The sequence below is a fragment of the Scophthalmus maximus genome, chromosome 3 (genome assembly GCF_022379125.1).
Source record: "Scophthalmus maximus strain ysfricsl-2021 chromosome 3, ASM2237912v1, whole genome shotgun sequence".
Lineage (NCBI taxonomy): Eukaryota > Metazoa > Chordata > Actinopteri > Pleuronectiformes > Scophthalmidae > Scophthalmus > Scophthalmus maximus.
Window position 1 is genome coordinate 2,742,297 of NC_061517.1, and position 18,970 is coordinate 2,761,266.

Below are 18,970 nucleotides of genomic sequence, written 5' to 3' on the forward strand. Positions count from 1 at the left end.
GTGGTGATGTTCCGATCGCGCTCGCTTTGTGACAAGAACTGCCTTGATGTTTCTTTTCAATAGTTCACGTCTTTAGTTCCTTCTCGTCTTTCGTCTCGACTCTAAATAGCACCAATTATCTATTAATTATTCCCGGACAGATATGGACTCACAGTTGCCGGGAAGCACACCAAGTGGGAGGATAAGCGCGCGGCGGAGACGCTGGTGATTAAAAGAGAAAAGTTTAAGTTGTGAACGGGAGAACAGAGGGACACCAAAAAAAAGAGAGAAGGAAATGGCGCATTAACAGTCTGCACGTGCAAAGAGCTGCCAGAGGAAGTGGCAGAGTTGGAGCGGCTCCCGGCCGATGGCGGATGAATATTTAATGGTCCCAAACCCGAGATGCAGTAATTACACGGGGAACGCTCTGTCATAGTGGAGCACTTTGTGCAGAACACCCTGGCATCTGCCGATTAGTGCTCCGCATTGTCCCTGTGCCTCAGGTGTGACACTGTGTTTGGTTTAGGTCACAGGCAGGCGACGTGGCAGGAAGCGGCGGCGCCGCCGCCTGTTGTGCTGCTGCTGCTCGGCTGCGAACGCGCCTCCTCCATTTCTGCCGCCGGCGCCTGCTGAAGACTGCGAGAGACGGGAGAGATCTGATAAGACACGTGAGCCCGACTGAAAGGAGCAGATAACTTCCACGTTTAGTTGCAAATTCACCTCCATCACAAAGCGGTTTCCGAGGAGGACGCGATTTTCGCCGGCGAAACTCCGGTTTTATCTTCTGCAAGGGTCTCGTGGGTGGAATATTCCGCTCAGGTATAGAGACGTTTAAAGCACATTACAATGCCGACGGGCTTCAAAGACGCGCTCCCGACTTCAAAGTCCCGCACGTCTCCCCCGTCCTCCCGTCCATCCGCACGGGATACAATCATCGGCATGACAGGAAAAAAATTCAAATCAATAATCAATCGTTCCATCTCCAGAACGTTTCATCTACATCTGACGACGAGTCCTTGATCTCTGCCACGGAATAAATGTTTCCCCGACACGACTTGAAGTCTTCTTTTCCCCCATTGTCTCATAAGGGAATGTAGGTTCTGAGGTTTATATTCTCTGGTAAAGACCCTGATGATGAAATGAAAACCTGCCAGTGTTTCTCATCTTAATTGCCTGATTGAATGAAGACGTCGCTGTCTTCTCTCCTCGCTCCACCTGACACTGAAGAACTGTTTCTTCTCTGTGGCCATTTTCTTTTCTTTTCATCATCAAGCATCTTCAGACGAGCTATATCCCACATCCTCTGCATGTAACCCCTCCCGCTGGGGTATAGTATAGTATAGTATAGTATTGTAGCATTCCAACAGATCTCTGTTCTTCTCTCTGGTCCATCCTTGTTTTGTTCCAGTAGCCCATTTCTCATCCGGTTGCCCCGGTTCCCCAACAGCTGACGCGGACCTTGTCGACCCGGAGCGACGTCCGAGCCGGTGTGGCACTTTTGCAAATTTGCGGATTCACTCGTGCTGAGGTGGGCTCAGTTAGCACCAATGAATGAATGAATTGCGATCCTGTGGCACTTCCAAGATCCAGACTGACCTGAAACTGGTGATGGCTAAAACCAACGGGACATGACGCGTTGACCGACAAACAACAGAAGAAGGCGGCCGGTGGTTATAGATGTGGCAAGAAGAAGAGAAGACCGAAGGACACCATGAGATGTGGGGAGTAAAAGCCAAGGCCAGTAGTGATCGGAGCACTGGCGGGGCCGTGACCCACAAACTGGGATGGTGGCTCCAGCAGATTCCAGGTACAACATCTTGAGGTCTCGGTCCAAGAAGAGCGCAAACCCCTAGGCACGGCCAAGATACTGCGCAGAACCCTGGAACTCCCAGATCTCTGGTAGAGGACCCAGAGATCTGGGATCAGCACAAACTGTCCTGCTTCAGCAGGAAGAAGATGATGACGGGAGCCAAGTCCGGTGAGAAGGGTTGGTGGGGAACAAACGCCTGTGTTGTGGCTTAAAAAAACCCCTGCACTCTGAGTTGGCGTGTCAGCAGGATGGCTCACCCGGTGTCCACAGTGTCCTTCCCTTCGAGACCCTCGGCGATCGCGCTCCGACCCCGACTAATTCGGCGCGCACCTGGGTGATGTCCGGGAAAAAACAAGTGCACGCTGGTTTGTTCCCCCCCGACCTGACGCACCTTCGCAGGGCGACTGCCGGCTCTTCCCCTGTGACAGATGGCTGTAGATCCAACGCTCCCCGGCTAGCGATGATCTTCAACGCGCCGATGTTCGCTCCCGTCCCGAAGTCTGCGGTCGCAGCACAGTTCCCGATCGCGTGAGCTAACGTGGATAACTGACGGACGACAGTCGGTGCTCACACCTGCTGAAGAACTGCTTGAAGTACAGGAGGTCCATTTGTTTTGGTCCTATCTGGGCTTGTGTACTGTTTGATTGATGGACCGTGACCGTGTGGTTTGGATTTATTGGTTAGATGCTTTGATGCAGAAGTTTGTTCCTCGCCCGCTTCTCTGTCTTTTTCCTCTTCTGAGCATTTGCATTTCTCCCTGGATCTCTGCTAATCATTTAATCCGTCGCGCTGTCCCTTTTTTCATATCCACTGTATCTGTAATTCAAAATCCGTGTGGGACTGAATAATTTAACACTTGAGTGTTTTAATTTGAGTCAATCTCCATGTTTGTTTGTTTTTTTCACAAACCATTTTGGATAGGGAGGTTTTTATTTTTAAAATTTTATATTAACAGCTTGTGGAAAATGCCATGTTGGGTTTTGTTTTTTTCTGTCGCTGCTGCTGATCAGTGACTTTATGCCGCGTTTAATGTTAAAGGATTTGGCAGCTGAAAAATCACAGAAGTGAAACATTCGGGGTTTAATGAGATGGATGAAGTAAAGTTAACAACGCTGGTGAAGATGTGAGACTGAGAGTCTTCTGACCATCGACCATCAGATACAAGTTAAAGTAATAAACTTGTCATTTGTCTATGAAAGAATTGATATCAAATATATATACGTAGCTGGAAATAAACTTTGATAAACCTCCGGCCTTCGATAAATCCCCCCGTCTGCTTCCATCTTAATGATAAATGAAGCTTTTTGTCCTGTTGGCGAACCAAGGCCGCAGCATTCGGCATAACTCGATGGAATTCTCCTCCAATTTTTTTCTTCCATTCTTCCGTGATGAAAACACATATTTAGTTTAACTGAGGACCTTTTTTTTTTTTTTTTGTTAAATTATTGTTTTGTTCTCAGTAAAAAAAAAAAAAAGAGTTCTGTGTTCGTAAAGACAGACGGCGAAGAGACTTCACACGGTTACATCCAGTAGTATAGACATCAGTTATCTGTTCTTCAGCGCTGCGGGTCTCACATCTCATCAAGACAGGTTCAGCTTATCTTATATTAACCGTGTCTTTTGATTATGAGTGCACCTGTTACTTTACTTTAAGGTTTTTGATGTTTTTAATATCTTTTTTTAAATGTTTTATTGCCGTAGCTGAAGAAAAGCACAAACGACTTCCTCTCCTCGTGTCTTATCTGAAGTGCCGACCTGCTCTCACATCAGAAGTGTCTCACATCAGTGGCATGTGATGGAAATATGTACAGTGCTGATTAATGTGCAAATTATGTGTTCAATCAATAATCACAGGTACCTTAACACGACATGTTGAGCCTCATGTTTTGATCATGAGCTAAACTCATATTAACAGCAAAAATGTACATGTACGCTCTCATCGTCATTATTGTTATTAGGCCTGAGCGCCGACAACTAGCTGGAGGGCGAGGACCTACTGTAACCGCAAACATTATTATTATTATGATTATTAATTTTGCACACGCTACTTAGAACTGGTAACAATCTTTATATTCCAGGGCTCTCGTTATTATTAGTAGTAGTAGGGCCCGAGCTCCACTGACAAAGACAAAGAGAGGACCCATTGTATCTGAAGGAATTACTTTTATTATTATTCAGCAAATAAATCGCTAATTTGAGGCAGTAGAAGTGCTCCGACCTGCCCGAAAAAATGTACGCACGCATCAGAACCAGTGAAAAATATGATATTTTGAGGGTCCATAGAGCCCCTTACCACATTTCTACCTGCTTTGAATCCGATGCAGATGAACCAAACTTGGTAGGCACGTATATCTATTATTATTATTATCGTTGTGATAATCACTTGACTTTACCCACAAACCCCTGCATTTACAAAAGTAGTGTAACATACAGGGTGTCAGATATTATTCACTGCCTCCTTTACATTAACTTCACCTACCGTCAATCTCTGTCATTCATTTAGTTGTAATGTGTGTGTGTGTTTGTGTGTGTGTGTGTGTTTCTGTGTGTGTGTGTGTGTGTGTGTGTGTGTGAGTATCCGTCCACCCACTCGCAGCGTGAGGTCAAACTCACTGTTGACTCTTCATCGCGGCTCACAGAGGGGAAACGGGTCTTTGTCTGCGTGTTTTTGGAGACTGACCCGAGTTCAGCCTTCGCAGGTGAGCGGCCCGACCACTAATGAGTCCGACCCGTCCAGGTTCAGGCGCCGAGGAACTGCAGACGCAGACACCAGCTGGGTCAACCGCCCGCCGCCAGCGGTGTCAGCGACCCGAGTGCCGGGTGTCAGACAGGTTAATGACAGCGAGCACAGGCCCGACGGAGACAGACACCATCAGTGACCCGGTTCGCACCACAAAAACCTCGGTGGCGACACGAAGGCGGAGCCGAGCTCCTCGTGAAGACGACTGAGAATCTTTCCCGGATGTACCGTAAATAGCAGAGGAGGCGCCACAACGAAGCGCTTTCATTGACAAGATGGCGGCCACTGATGTGGAGAGTCCATGTCTGAGCGGCGCTGTGGAAACAGAATGAAAAGACCTGGAACGAAAGCTTCAGCTGTTTCTCTTGATATCTTCTTACAATTTTCCTGACGATCTGCGCTCCACCGCGTTCGAGCCTTCCGATTGGTTGTGGTCGGCTGTGCAACCTGTAATATTGTCCCTTGGAAATCAAAATGGGAGATGTTCCTGAGCCTTTGCACAGGTGGATTTGACAACGCCGGACTCGTGGATATTCATTATGTAAGAAAAAGTGATTGTCTTAAATCTAAACTGTAACGCTCCAATGTTTTAGTTTCTAAACCTCATATAGTTTCATTCTTTAAATGACTTCACCTCTGCAAAAGTTCCTCTCCGCTCCGAACACCCTCGTCCAATGAATGTCACCGATGTATTTGTCGGAACACGAGTATAGTTGCAGGAGTGCTTTGCTAATTGTTGCATTCATTAGCGTTATTGCAGATGACTCATTTGAATGACTGGGAATGTTTGGTGAATGAGGATCTGAGCAAAGTGGTTGGATCGCGGCTGCATCTCGTTGCTCAGTTTTCCAGGACTGGAACGGCATGACAACAAACTGTCACAACACGTCACTGTCTTTCTAGTATTCCATCCTTAAACTGCCAGTAATAATAATAATGCATGATATGTTTTCTATGAACCCGAAGCGCTTCCCCGAAGTAGCCCGGTGCAGATGCTTAACTTCTCCTAGCCGTCCACTAAAGTGTGCAGCATCACCGGCAGGCAGTTTCCCTTGAAACGTCACAACATGCATAATTCATATAGGAAAGTGTCCGCGCAATATGTGTAAAATACATTCATCACACGAGCATGAGCGGAGGCATCTTCTGTGGGATTTATCAAATCCGACCCAGGGTTGAGGATCAGTTTCCACTTAATTCCCGACTAGTGTGTTATCAACCACCTCGAGGTGGAAAAGAATCAAGTGTAATCCAAGTTTTCCCGGCTGAAAATGTACGACCTCCAGAATTTGTGTAGAAAATGATGGAATTTTCATCTCATGCATATTGTTGTGCAACGCTGCCGCATAAAAAAAACAACCAGTTTGTGGACAGACACAAACTGCAACAGCGAATACTGTCCGCAGGAAACACACAGCGACTGAGGATGTGTTATTAATCTACACGTGCACAAATACAACGTCGCACTCCAGCGTGGAGAAACGTCTCCATCGCCTTCAGACATTTGGGAGTGATGCTAAAGCTACGTAGCAAGCGTTAGGCGAAAGGTCGGAAGTTCGGCACCAATGAGTAATTAATGCGGCGGACATTTGTGACTCGTGCCTCAGCGGGAGTCTCGGCGGTTTCCTGATCTTCTCTCTGTTCTCTCTGTCCCGTCGACTCATTTCATTATTTGCACGTGTGCTTTTCACACTGTGCCACGTCGAAATCTGTTCCGTGGAGAAAGAAAAGGGGCCTTCAGGGCCGGCGGATCGCACTGTTCACACCTGTGGTCCAGACCGTCTGTGCGGCGCCTTCGCTGGATGATTCCGTTCTGAGTCTTTACTCGTTTTCCTAATATTCATTTGACGCCAGGGGAACAAACAATGGAACATCACTATCCACTGGCACGAGCCGCCAGTGTTGACCAGCTGGCAAAATCAATATAAACCAAACATTTAACCTCTCGGTCAACTAAATGTAACCGTACCTAAGACAGCAGCTAAACGAATAAGGTGTTGCCTGAAGAAACAGATCTCACGGTGACGTATGGAGGGGAACAGATACACGAGATGAAGACAAGATGGACGCCAACTACAACTAAATCAAAACGACGAGCTACGATTGAGGCCTCGCTCTTGGGCCAGAACCAGATAAGAGGTCCCAACGTGATTGGTTGTACGCTCTTCTTCTTCTTCTTCTTCTTCTTCTTCTTCATCGTTTTTAATGGCGGTTGGTAATCAGGAGCATTATCGGAACCTTCTGCACCGGAGGTTTCCCCTTTGAGGCAGATATTCAAATGCGGGACAGGGAAAGAAGAGCGGTAGATGAAGTGATTATTTTGCATTTAAAACCAATAAATTGGTCATTTTGAAAGGTTCGAAAAAAGTTTGAAAAAGAAACGACAACAAACCCAATCCTAACCAAATTACACGCATCATTTAAATGCCTTAAAAAAGTGTTAAATCAAAGAAAATACGTAAGATATTACATCTTCTTATCGTGTTCTCGGCCCCGGACGTACTGTACCTCCCAGATACCCCCCATGACACGGCAGCATATGGTTTAGCCCAATCAGCTGGTTCCAGCATTTAGGTGTCCCTGGCCCTCGGCCACGCCTTTTGCAGAACCAGGAAGTGGCCCCCTCGTGCTCCCGGTAACTCGGAGACAAAGAGACAAAGGATCAATGTAACAGACTAGGACAAATAAGTACTGCAAAGAAATGAAGTGTCACGTTAAGTTAACTGCAAATGAGGTTAAACTGCGTGGCAAAGTGAAGAGATGTGGAAATTCATGAAAACAACTGTGTGAGCAGGAAACTACAGTCAGGTGAGTGTTTGAGCAAGTGGACTCACTGAGAAATAAATCTCTATATATATAAAACACTTTGTACTTGGGCAATTGAAATTGAGACGCTTGCCGTGATGTTATCGCCCCGACTCTGACGCCGCTAAGTTCGTCGTCCTGACGAGAGCATCGGAGAATTGAGCGGATTTAACGTTGACATGAAACATGTAAGGTCTGTCGAGTTATGTAAAATAACCTTTTGTTGGGCCAGTTTAGCTGAAATGTGACGACTGAACGTGTGGATGTGCCTCCAGCTGAAGTTCCTCTAAACACCCTGCTGTGGTGTATATTAATAACGATTCATCACATTAGGATATGATTTCATTACTATTATTATTATAATTATTATCATGATTTGAGAAGCACAGACGGAAAACAGGTCGCTCTGTCTCTTCTTCTCCACAGATGGATTCTTTCTTTCTTTTGGACCAAGATGGAAGAAAACACCTTCACAAACGTCCAGGAGACGGCGTGTGACAGGTACTGCCAGAGACGAGACATATGGTTACCCTGTATATATGTAAAAATACATTTGATTCATTCATACATTCCCCCTCTGAGTTGAAGCGGCGGCGATGAATCCCGGCCGTGGTCAGTAATTTGCTTCGCAGGCTGTGTATTTTTGTGTATTTATGTGTATTTTTGTGTATTTTTGTGCTTTGTCAGTGTTTTTTTTATTATTTTCTTGTTTGTTGAAGCCGCTTTTTTCCAACACTTCACGTCAAAGTTTTTAAAAGCGTTCGGATCACAACGTTCTGTCACACAGCTTCTCGGGATGACAGTTTTTGAAATTGCTGACATTTCCACACAGCCCCCCCCCCCCCCCCCCCCCGCAAAAAAAAAATCCAGCAAAAATGAAACGCTGACGACAGTTGCCGCGATCAAGATAGAAAAAGGCAAAAGTGTGCAGGTGACGTGAATTTTGTTTCACATGTTTCCAAGAAATTGCTGAGCTGATTCATCATCATCTGAGACCATGAAAAGCAGCGTTTCAATGTCCCTTACCCAGCAATTTACTAAATCTTGTAATAATCTTAAACTTGAGCTTGTTTTAAAATAAAACTGAGGGACAGTATCAGCATAAAGGACCTGCATTGATCTTTTTGTTTCGTACACATTCATTCAACGCACACGAAGACGGAAACGTGACGCATCAACCATCGTAAAGTGAACGAGACAAGTTCTTATTTCCGAACGTGGGAGTCCGCTCGACGTGGATCAACGCCGGTCGATGATTCGGGTGTGAAAGGAGCCAACGCGGACGCGGATCGGTTTTAAAAGTATAAAGGCAAAGAGGAGGAGGGACAGAGTCGTGGCTCCGCCCCCCTGACCCCGGTAAGGTCACGCCGCGAGGACGAAACAACTTCTGTGTCTCGGTGTTCACAGCCCGATGTTATGAAGCACGACGTGGACATTAGACTCAGTCGCCCTAATTCTACCCAAGGGTGAAATTGCCTTTTCATACTCTCAACACCTTATTGTATTAGGTGTTCTGATGAAGCCCTGGTTTTCCCTTTGTTTGGTTTCCGTGCGCGCCGGAGGCCGCGCTCAGCGAAACGCCTGAAGCCCCGTGATCTGCAGAAGAAGGTCAATTAAGGGCTTTTGTTTTTCCTGACGTCTCTCCGATGAGAAAAGTGTGAGCGATGAAGTATCTGATTGTCCGTTCAAGGAAGCAGAGAAACATTATTCACATCGGTGTTTTACTAAGTGTCATGCGGCTGCAGCAGGAGGAGAGAAAAAAGGTCTTTGATTGATATGAATTAATCCGATTCTCCACAGCACACGAGAGAAAAAAACCATTTCATCTGTGATTTAAGTAAATTAGAAAATATTTGGTTGAAAAATTGACACCAACAAAAACATACAGAAAAGGCGTTGTGACTAAACGAGCAGCCGTATCAAATGTTTTATTCTTTTAATTATGTAATTTCCTCCATAGCAGGACGGAGGAAGAAAAACCGACAAAAGGAACAAAAGTCAAAGGCGGAAGAAAAACCGACATTACAGAAAGAACAAATAAAAGATATTTTTATGTATTTCTATCATATTACAATGTAGACGAGCATCAGATGAAACATTGCTTACATTGTGCGTGTGTGTGTGTGTGTGTTTGTGTGTGTGTGTGTCTGTGTGTGTGTGTGTGTGTCCGTGTGTGTGTGTGTGTGTGTCCGTGTGTGTGTGTCCGTGTGTGTGTGTCCGTGTTTGTGTGTGTGTCCGTGTGTGTGTGTCCGTGTGTGTGTGTGTGTCCGTGTGTGTGTGTCCGTGTGTGTGTGTGTGTCCGAGGTCGCGTCCGCACATCGCAGTGCAGCCATGTGTTCACATTTTGGTTTGGCGGGGAGCGAGCTGAATAAATGAGAAAACACTTTGCTGCAGGTCTGTTGTCTGAGCGCAGACGGAGCGAGCGGAGCGAGCGAGCGAGAGAGGCGTGATTGAGGTCATGTGGAAGTGGCGGCGGAGAGGCTCGCCCTGCCAAAGACATTATGGTCAAGAGTAATGTGCCGACATCAGAGGGGCTGATATTTCACAGTCCACTCCTTTTTTTCCGGAGAGTGGAAGTTTTTCCGTGAGCACACTTTCCTCTGTTTGAGCCGTCATGCTAGTTGGACCAGGCCCGGGCCGGTCTGGGGAAACGGGTTAAGTGTTTGGGCAGAGGGAAGAAGCGAAGGGGTCAAGCGGTCGGCGGAACCTGTTTTCACGTTCCTGTTGGGACCGGGGGCGACCGGAGGCTCGGCGGGAGCCCCGTAAGTCTGCCTCGTTTAAAGGGGGAACGGGGACTCGTTCACTGGGAATAGTTTAATAATTTACCATGGCCTTAAACTAATCTATTTCAAGCACCCAGATGGTATTTATATTGAGCAAATGCTCAGATAATTGAATGGAATAATTTACTCACCGCTGTTGCTCAGTGTCAGAGTATCCCGCCGCAGCCGCCCTGGAAGACACACAAAGTGAAACCACAAAAGCCCCCCCCCCCTGCCAAAAAAAAAAATCACTGGGAAAGTGTTCTCAGAAATAAATATGCTGCCGTGAAGTCAGAGCATTGAAGTATCATCGCCGGAATCTGGTGCAACGGGTCTGCAGCTGTTCGCCTTTTTAGTCCGGACCGGATCGGTGTGATTTATTGGTGTGTGTGTGTGTGTGTGTGTGTGCGTGCGTGCGTGCGTGCGTGCGTGCGTGCGTATCGCAGGGCGTTCTGCGCTGGTGCTCATTGACGCTGCCTGTCGGTTTCACTGTAGGTCGGCTGTCGGCTCAGGAGCCAGAGGCGGTCGGCCACTAACCCCGAGGGTTCGAACCGTGTCCCATGTGTGAAGTACCACCAAATCCACCGGTGTTACGGGAGTTACACCACAAAATACTTTGAGTCCCTTATGTACCCGGCCGCTAGAGGTCTGCGGTCTTTAAAGCGACCACATGGGTCGTAACGCGCCGCCTGCCGTTGGGAGATGATGGTTTCAGAGAGAGCACTGTCACTGGACCGAAGGTCGGCGGTTCGATCCCCGCTTACCCCACGTGTGTGGGTGGGCTAGACACTCAACCCTGAATTTCCTCTGACGTGTCTTCATGCACCGTAGGAATGTGACAGAAGAAGCGCGGCAGACCACAACAAGTCCTCCAGAGAATCAGATCCATTGAGCTACACACACTTGACGGACATTCCAGATCTACGGTTGTCTACGGTCTAACAACGACCACAAAGGTCGTGTAATACGATCTACCTGGTCGCTTTTTGGTGGAGGAAAGTCTCTAGCAGCTGAAGGAATGTGTGCGAATGTGACTTGTACTGTGGAGAGATTTGAGGAGTCGATACGACCGTGGACGTGGCGGTGGCTCCGCCTCTGAGCTGAGCTGGTGGGAACAGCGAGCGCTCCCGTTGAACCCTGGCGTCGGCGTGCGTCTGTGCGAAAAAGACAAAGAGCTCGGAGAAGGAGAGGAGTTTGGAAAAATGGCCCAGAGAGAGAGGGAGAGGATGAAGAGAAAGACAGAGAGATGGAAAAGGCGAGAAAAGAGGGATACAAAGAGGCGGAGGGGGAACGGGTGCGGCTGCTGATTTTCTTTTAACAGGCGTGTCCCTCCATCTCTGATCAAAGCGTCCTATCAGCCTCGGGGGCATCTCCACTCAGCGCCTCCCACAGCTGCTCAGAACTCTCTCCCTTTAACACCTCTCTCCTCTCACAGGCCCGGTGGGTTTTTCGCGGGACACGGCGCACGCATCGCGCCGCCGCCGCCACCGCCGCCCGCCGCCGCACACGCAACCTGCACGTGTTGCAGAGGCTTTGTCGTCTCACCGCGTCTACAGTCTTAGTCTCTCGAGACGGAGAAGTGACGCTGCGGTGGATCAGTCTGTCGCCTCAGTCCGGGGCTGGAGCCTGATCGTCCTTTCCTCGGAGGTGTAAAGGAGGATTCATTGGACTTGGGAGAAGCCCACAGCGCTGCTCAGAGAATCCGACTCCACTTTCACCAAACTACGTCGTCGCGTGACGGCGGATGTTGTTGACGTGCGTCTGTCGTGTTGAAACGACACATTTCCAAAGAAGAACCAAAAAAAAAAGAAAGAAGCTAATCCCACAGACTAAGCCCCGTGAGTTGTCAGCATGGTTGATTCATGCTTAACATGGACGACACGGTGAAACATATTTGCTCATTACATAAGGTTGGAATTTAAATAATAGCAATAATATATGCGACGAAACTGAAAGCAAAAGGTTGTTCATATTTATCCACATGACACCGTGTGACATCAGATGTAAATGATTGTTACAGTAACGTACATGATGACGTCTCTTCTCGATCATATTCATGCTCTTCATCTTCTTCTACTTGGGATTGAATCGTTTACGTCCGTTCATGGCGCGTCACGTTAAACACCGCTGCCGCAATGAATTGTGGGTCTATTTTATAGGAAGCGCCAGTGTACCCTCTGCTAAAGGAGACAGGAAAGGAAACATTGAAGCTCCTTGAGTGAATATGAGGACGCGCAGGAAAGATCCCTGGTGGCATGCGGAGAAAGAATAATTCAACGGGGGGGGGGGTTTGTTCCACAGTCTGGAGTGGTGACTGCTCTCTTTCACCGTCTGCTCTCGGACCGGCTTTACTTTTTCCAAAGAGTCATTTGCATTGATATGCTCGGATTGAAGTGGAGATATGAAACACAGACGTCAAACTGCGACGAGAGAGCGACGGAGATCCCTGGTGGTGTGGGACTTCTCGGGGACCCGGTGTCTAATGAAAAGCACCGAGAGATGTCTCCACCGGCAGACGGCATGTGTCCTGAGTGTAAGCATTGTGAACAATATCTTGGTGGGGCTAAACGTTAATCGTGCTGATGCCGACGTGTGCTTGCTGGGACCAGTATCTTGTAGGAAGTAAGGACATAGATGACCAATGTCATGTCAAGATATCTAGTACGATGACGCAGAACGAGCGACATCCCACGCTGCCTGTTTCGTAGATGGTGAGCACAAAAGAACCGTGCACCCATATGCACTTGGGATCGTTTTGTGCTACGGACCACATCTCGAAAATAAACGTCTCCCGCTGAAACTGCTCATCGGCCGCTTCGACTCGTCTTTCTGCGAACCTCCTGAAACCTGAAGGTCCTTACGTCGTCGGGCTCCTTACTTCTCCCCGGACCTCGCTTTCTCTGACTATTCTGAATACAGTAGTGCAAGTTGTACATAATGGAGCACGCCGCACATTGTACGCTGTCAATCCCGGCTTGTTGCTTCCTGCTAATGACGTCTGGTCGCTCGCTCGCTCATGTGGGGCAGGTCCTGCTTCACGACTGGTTCCTGTGGAGTCGTCCCTCCGTCGAGCTGCGACAGTTAATCCATTAGTCGTTTCGAGTATTTTTTATTGAGTCAAAATTCTCTGATTTCGGCTTCGTAAACGTGAATAAGGTTGGAAGGTTGGAAGGTATATTATATTAGTATCACTGTGTCTGATAGAAACACAGAGTTCAGTGCTGTACAATAAAGACTGAGTGGTCATAGTTATTCCTGAAATAAGAAAAAAAAATGAAGCTACATGTTGTTAAGTGAATATTTACCCATTAAAGTGCAGCGTCAAGCTACGAGAGCTGCAACGCTTAATCAAATAATCGATCGATTTTTATGAACCAAACAACTAATCGAGAAAATAAACGACAGATGAATCGACAATGAAAATAATCGTTAGTTGCAGCCCTAGTTAATAATTACATGTTGGGCTGTATACTGAAAACACAGTGGCCGTGTTGTGGCTCCCGACATTGGAGGACGTCCACCCTCTTCTCGAGTGAAATTATGAAAACCATCTTTTACAAACAAGTGAAACTCTGAACTTGTTCTCCTGCAGCCAAACGGTTCCCAGGATTCCTCTGCTCCTCTGTCTTAAAGAAAACCCACACAGGGGAAAACAGAAACACTTCAAACAAGTCAAAGCCAGAATAACAAGTCAGTGTTCGGACTGCGGAGGAGCTGAGCTGTAAAATACTAATGTCCTGCTGGACTCTGAACTCTGAACAAACCTGTGTCCACTTGTTTTGTTTTATTTCTCTATGAAAGCAGCTCCTGGAAAGTGGACGGAGTAAATACAACTCCTGCAGTTTAGGAATCACAACCGCCGCATCCAGTGACCACTTGATGTGGTCCGGTTTACTACCTGAGCTTTCACTGAGCTTTACAAAGTCTTCCTCCTCAACAAGGAATTCAGAAAAGATGAAGAAGAAAAGCTATACAAATACAAAGAAGGAAACATATTTACTTGACCTTTTCTTATGTTATCAAGACATAAAAAAACTGTTTTATTACACGACAAACACTTTTAAAACAATATTTTCAGTCACTGTATTTTTTAGCAGGATAATCAACCTACAGTTAATTTCAGAGAAGATTGGTTGAATATCAATCAGTTACAAACTAAACAAGATTTTGATAACTTCTGATCCCCTAGGTGTTGAGATGACACACGCCGCATTTGAAGCTGCTGGTGTGAAGTCTGTCGGAGGAGTTCGTTGAAGTATGCCGTGTGAAAAATCTCCAAAATGCGACAAATTTGCTCAACAAAATCAAAAACGGCCAACTTCCTGTTGGTCGGAGGTGATGGCGACCGTGAGCTTTCTTGTAGGTCTTGATGTGATACACGTGCCTACCAAATTTCGTCCATCTGCATCAATTTTTATGAATGGGGATATTGTGGTGAGGGGCTCTACCGCGTCATCCTGGCACACCCAGGCCCGAGACCCCTAAAATATCAACTTTTTCCACCAGGTCTCATGCAAATGTTAAGGGCAGGTCGGAGCGCGTGTAGTGTCTCGAAGAAGCCCTTTGATTCCAACACGTCCTCGCTCTGACTCTGTCGGTGGAGCTCGGGCCCTAATTGCACAATTTGTTCAAGTAACGAAATGAAAAAAAAAACCGTCGAGATAATGTGATTATAAAAAAATGTCGAAGAGCGTTTTTGCCTTTTGGCTGAAACTTGAAAGTGTGTCACAGTCACCAGCCGCTCGGTGTCCTGGGGAAGTAGGTCGCGGCGAGCTCGCCCCGCTCGGGCTCAACGCGTGCCGCTGCGCCGCGACTGTCTCCGTGTTCAGCTCCTGGATTTTCCTCTCTCTCTCTCTCTCTCTCTCTCCTCGTTGTTCTTTCAGTTTCACCGGGTTTATTAGTTCACTGGTCAGCGGCCGCTTAACAACAGCTTGTGACGCTGATGCGAACTGAACAGTTCCTGCTGCTGCTCTGCCAGCAGGAGGCTTCCGTAGTCAAACAGCTGTAAGGAAAGTGCGAGGTATCCTAGGAGCTTGTTAGCAGAGTTGTTCTGCAGTGGAGCGAGATGAGCACGTCCTGTGGTCTGCTTCGTCCGGTTTGCGTTGGCTGAAGAGCAGAGCGAGTGGGTCGTCACATCTCCGCCACGTCATCCAGGTGAACGAGGTATTCTATTTACCTGCTGTCATCCAGGTGAACGAGGTTTCACCCGGTGTCGACGGTGTTTTTTTTTAAAACCACGATGTCATTGTTTCCCTATTCGTAATCTTGACGTCATCCGGAGGTTATTTACCATCACCACAAACTGTATCACGTCTATAAGCTTTGGTTTTTCCGTTTCTTTAGGTTTGTTGTGTATGTTCAAGTTCTGCAATGTTAAAGAAAAGCCCAAAGTCGCTCCCAAAGCTCCTGAAACTCTTGAAGCTCCTGAAACTACTTAAACTTCTGAAGCTGCTGAAACTACTGAATCTCTTGAAGCTCTTGAATCTCTTGAAGCTTCTAAAACACTTGAAGCGCCTACAGCTCATGAAGCTGCTGAAACTACTGAAGCTCCTGAATCTCTTGAAGCTCTTGAATCTCTTGAAGCTCCCAAAGCTCCGGAAGCTGTTGAAGCTCCTGAAACACCTGAAGCACCTTGTGAGTCATCCGGACGATACTTGAATGAAGCGTCTCGCGCCTCTGACACGCCCCCGAGAGAACTTCCTACATGCGCTGGAAGCGGTTTGACCAATCGCAACAGAGTGGAGCCAGCTGGCCAATCAGAGCAGACTGCATGGGCTTCATTGGGAGGGAGGGGCCCTTAAAGAGACAGGAGCTAAAACCAAGTGTTTCAACCACTGATGAGTTTACTGAACCTTCTCAACCTGAATGAGCAGAAAATGTCAGAATAGGTTTTAATCAACTGATTACACTGTTCTCATGTTCAAACCGTCAGTTGAATACAGACACAATGTAGTTTGTCATCGACCCCCATCAGGAATAAAAGGGGCTTTGGTCTGAAGTGTTGCTGCTCATCCGTGGGACTGAGGGATCGGGATGAGAGGGCGCTGGTGAAGAGGAAACAGCGCACAGTGATGTCTTTTTGACAGGATTAAAGCAGCCGATGCTGAAACGTTCGGATTCACAGTGAAGATCTTTGAACTGACCCTTTTTCTGTTAGTCTCAGTCTCAGAGACGATGTTGGATTTGTTGAAAAACATATTGTCACATTGACCCGATGGACTCAAGTTAGTATCAGTGAATGTAAACCTCCAGGTGTCCGTCTAAATGTGAGGCTTCTCTCCTCCACAGTGTTTCTTCAAGTGCATGTGGGGAGTTTCATGCTCGGTCGGAGAGAGGGAGAGAGGATGGAGGGAGGGAGGAGGCAGGGAGAGAGAGAGAGAGGGAGAGAGAGAGAGAGAGAGAGGGAGAGAGAGAGAGGGATGGAGGGAGGGAGAGAGGATGGAGGGAGGGAGGAGGCAGGGAGAGAGAGGGAGAGAGAGAGAGGGAGGGAGGGAGGGAGGGAGAGAGAGAGAGAGAGAGAGGGAGGGAGGGAGGGAGAGAGAGAGAGAGAGAGAGAGAGAGAGAGAGAGAGAGGATGGAGGGAGGGAGAGAGGATGGAGGGAGGGAGGGAGGAGGCAGGGAGAGAGAGAGAGAGAGAGGGAGAGAGAGAGGAGGGAGAGAGAGAGGGAGGGAGGGAGAGAGAGAGAGAGAGAGAGAGAGAGAGAGAGAGAGAGAGAGAGAGAGAGAGAGAGAGAGAGAGAGAGAGAGAGGATGGAGGGAGGGAGGGAGAGAGGATGGAGGGAGGGAGGGAGGAGGCAGGGAGAGAGAGGGAGAGAGAGGGAGGGAGGGAGGGAGAGAGAGAGAGAGAGAGAGAGAGAGAGAGAGAGAGAGAGAGAGAGAGAGAGAGAGAGAGAGAGAGAGAGAGAGAGAGAGAGAGAGAGAGGATGGAGGGAGGGAGAGAGGATGGAGGGAGGGAGGGAGGAGGCAGGGAGAGAGAGAGAGAGGGAGAGAGAGAGACGGAGGGAGGATGGAGGGAGGGAGGGAGGAGGCAGGGAGAGAGAGAGAGAGAGAGGGAGAGAGAGAGGAGGGAGAGAGGGAGAGAGAGAGAGAGAGAGAGAGAGAGAGAGAGAGAGAGAGAGAAGGCAGGGAGGGAGGGAGGGAGGGAGAGAGGGAGAGGGAGGGAGGGAGGGAGAGAGAGAGAGAGAGAGAGAGAGAGAGAGAGAGAGAGGGAGAGGGAGGGAGGGGGAGGGAGGGAGGGAGGGAGGGGGAGAGAGAGAGAGAGAGAGAGAGAGAGAGAGAGAGAGAGAGAGAGGGAGGAGGCAGGGAGAGAGAGAGGGAGAGAGAGGGAGAGAGAGAGAGGATGGAGGGAGGGAGGGAGGAGAGGAGGCAGGGGGAGAGAGGATGGAGGGAGGGAGGGAGGGAGGGAGGAGGCAGGGAGAGAGAGGGAGAGGAGGGAGAGAGAGAGAGGGAGAGAGGGAGGAGGGAGGGAGGGAGGAGGCAGGGAGAGAGAGGGAGAGGAGGGAGAGAGAGAGAGAGGGAGAGAGGGAGGAGGGAGAGAGGGAGAGAGGGAGGAGGGAGTGAGAGAGAAATGAAGGAGGGAATGAGGGAGAGAGAGGAGGGAGAGATGAAGGAGGGAATGAGGGAGAGAGAGAGAGAGAGGGAGGAGGGAGTGAGAGAGAGAGAGAGAGGAGGAGGGAGAGAGAGAGAGGAGGAGGGAGAGATGGAGGGAGGAGGGAGGGAGGAGGGAGTGAGAGAGAGAGAGAGAGAGAGAGAGGGAGGAGAGAGAGAGGGAGGAGGGAGAGATGAAGGAGGGAGGAGAGAGAGAGAGAGGGAGGAGAGAGAGGGAGGAGGGAGAGATGGAGGAGGGAGGGGCTGGCTGGTTGGTTGGTCGCAGTGACGCTGGCTGCGCCTTGGAGCTGAGCGGAGCGGAGCGCAGCGCTCACCTGCAGAGGAGGAGAGAACCGGGGGGAAACTCGGGGGGCAGAGCCGCAGCGCACTCACGGAGCAAACCGGGGGACGTGTACACGAACAGAAGAGGGGAATTAAAAAAGCAGCAGCAGAAGAAGAAGCAGAAGAAGAAGAGGCACGGGGAGCAGACTGTTCCGACCGGACCGACCCCTCCTCGTCCAGGCAGCCGCCACTGACGCGCTCACCACCCGCCGCCACCATGAGAGCCGAGTGCGCTCTGGTCCTGACAGCGGCGCTGCTGCTGGACGCGTTCTGGGTGAGGACGGGTCCTCTCTCTCTCTCTCTCTCTCTCTCTCTCTCTCTCCTTCTCCCCCTCTCTCCCTCTATCTCCCTCTCTCTCTCTGTGGCGCGGAGGAGTTTGTGAGAGTCCGAGCTGCCGCAGCCGGAGGCGGGAGGATGGAGTCGTGTGTCCGGGGATGCGCCGCCGCAGCAGCGCGGCTCCGGCTCCTGTTTCCTACAAGTCGCTGCGTAAATTGTTCCACGAGTGATTTTCTTTTCTTCCCGTGTGTGTGTGTGTGTGTGTGTGTGTGTGAGAGAGAAAAACAGGAGAAAGTCAAATCCAAAAAAAAAGGAAAGAAGCGAGGCTTGTCCTCTGATCCTGAGGTCTATCCTCTGGAGAGACAGAGAGAGGCAGCGTGGGCCGCGACAAGTTGACATAGCCTATTGCTCATTTTGATTTTAAAAAAATAATAAGGATTTCCCCAAAACGAATCCAGTCATCCTGTTTCATTTCAGCAGTAAATCACCTCATCAGTCTTTCTCCTCCTCCGACAAACATCCGGAGCCGGAGACAAGTTCCATCGGAAGTTGTTCGCTGCTTTTTTTTTTTCTCCAACCGTTTTTCTTTTAATCATTTCATCAGTAATATGCTGTATGAAGTATATGAAGTATTTGAAGGATATGAAGCCGGAGGCTGCAGAGCTGCTC

General features: G+C 48.7%; 1 protein-coding gene and 1 long non-coding RNA gene across 3 annotated transcripts in view; both read left to right on the forward strand.

Annotated features, from left to right (window-relative positions):
- Window positions 1–16,455, forward strand: part of LOC124849876 — a 67,665-nt gene extending 51,210 nt beyond the window's left edge. Inside the window, exons 3-5 of one of the 2 annotated variants that reach the window (XR_007030442.1) lie at window positions 7,761–7,835; window positions 12,460–12,629; window positions 16,385–16,435. This is a non-coding gene — a long non-coding RNA (uncharacterized LOC124849876). Of the gene's footprint in view, window positions 1–7,760; window positions 7,836–12,459; window positions 12,630–16,384 lie in introns of both variants that reach the window. The other variant, XR_007030443.1, reaches the window with a different exon arrangement.
- Window positions 16,456–17,952: 1,497 nt separating this feature from the next.
- LOC118316962 (cadherin-4-like) overlaps window positions 17,953–18,970 on the forward strand; it is a 192,925-nt gene continuing 191,907 nt past the window's right edge. The window contains exon 1 of the mRNA XM_035645296.2: window positions 17,953–18,299. Coding sequence (XP_035501189.2) covers window positions 18,243–18,299 — 57 coding nt within the window. The 5' untranslated portion in view covers window positions 17,953–18,242. The remainder of the gene's footprint in view (window positions 18,300–18,970) is intronic.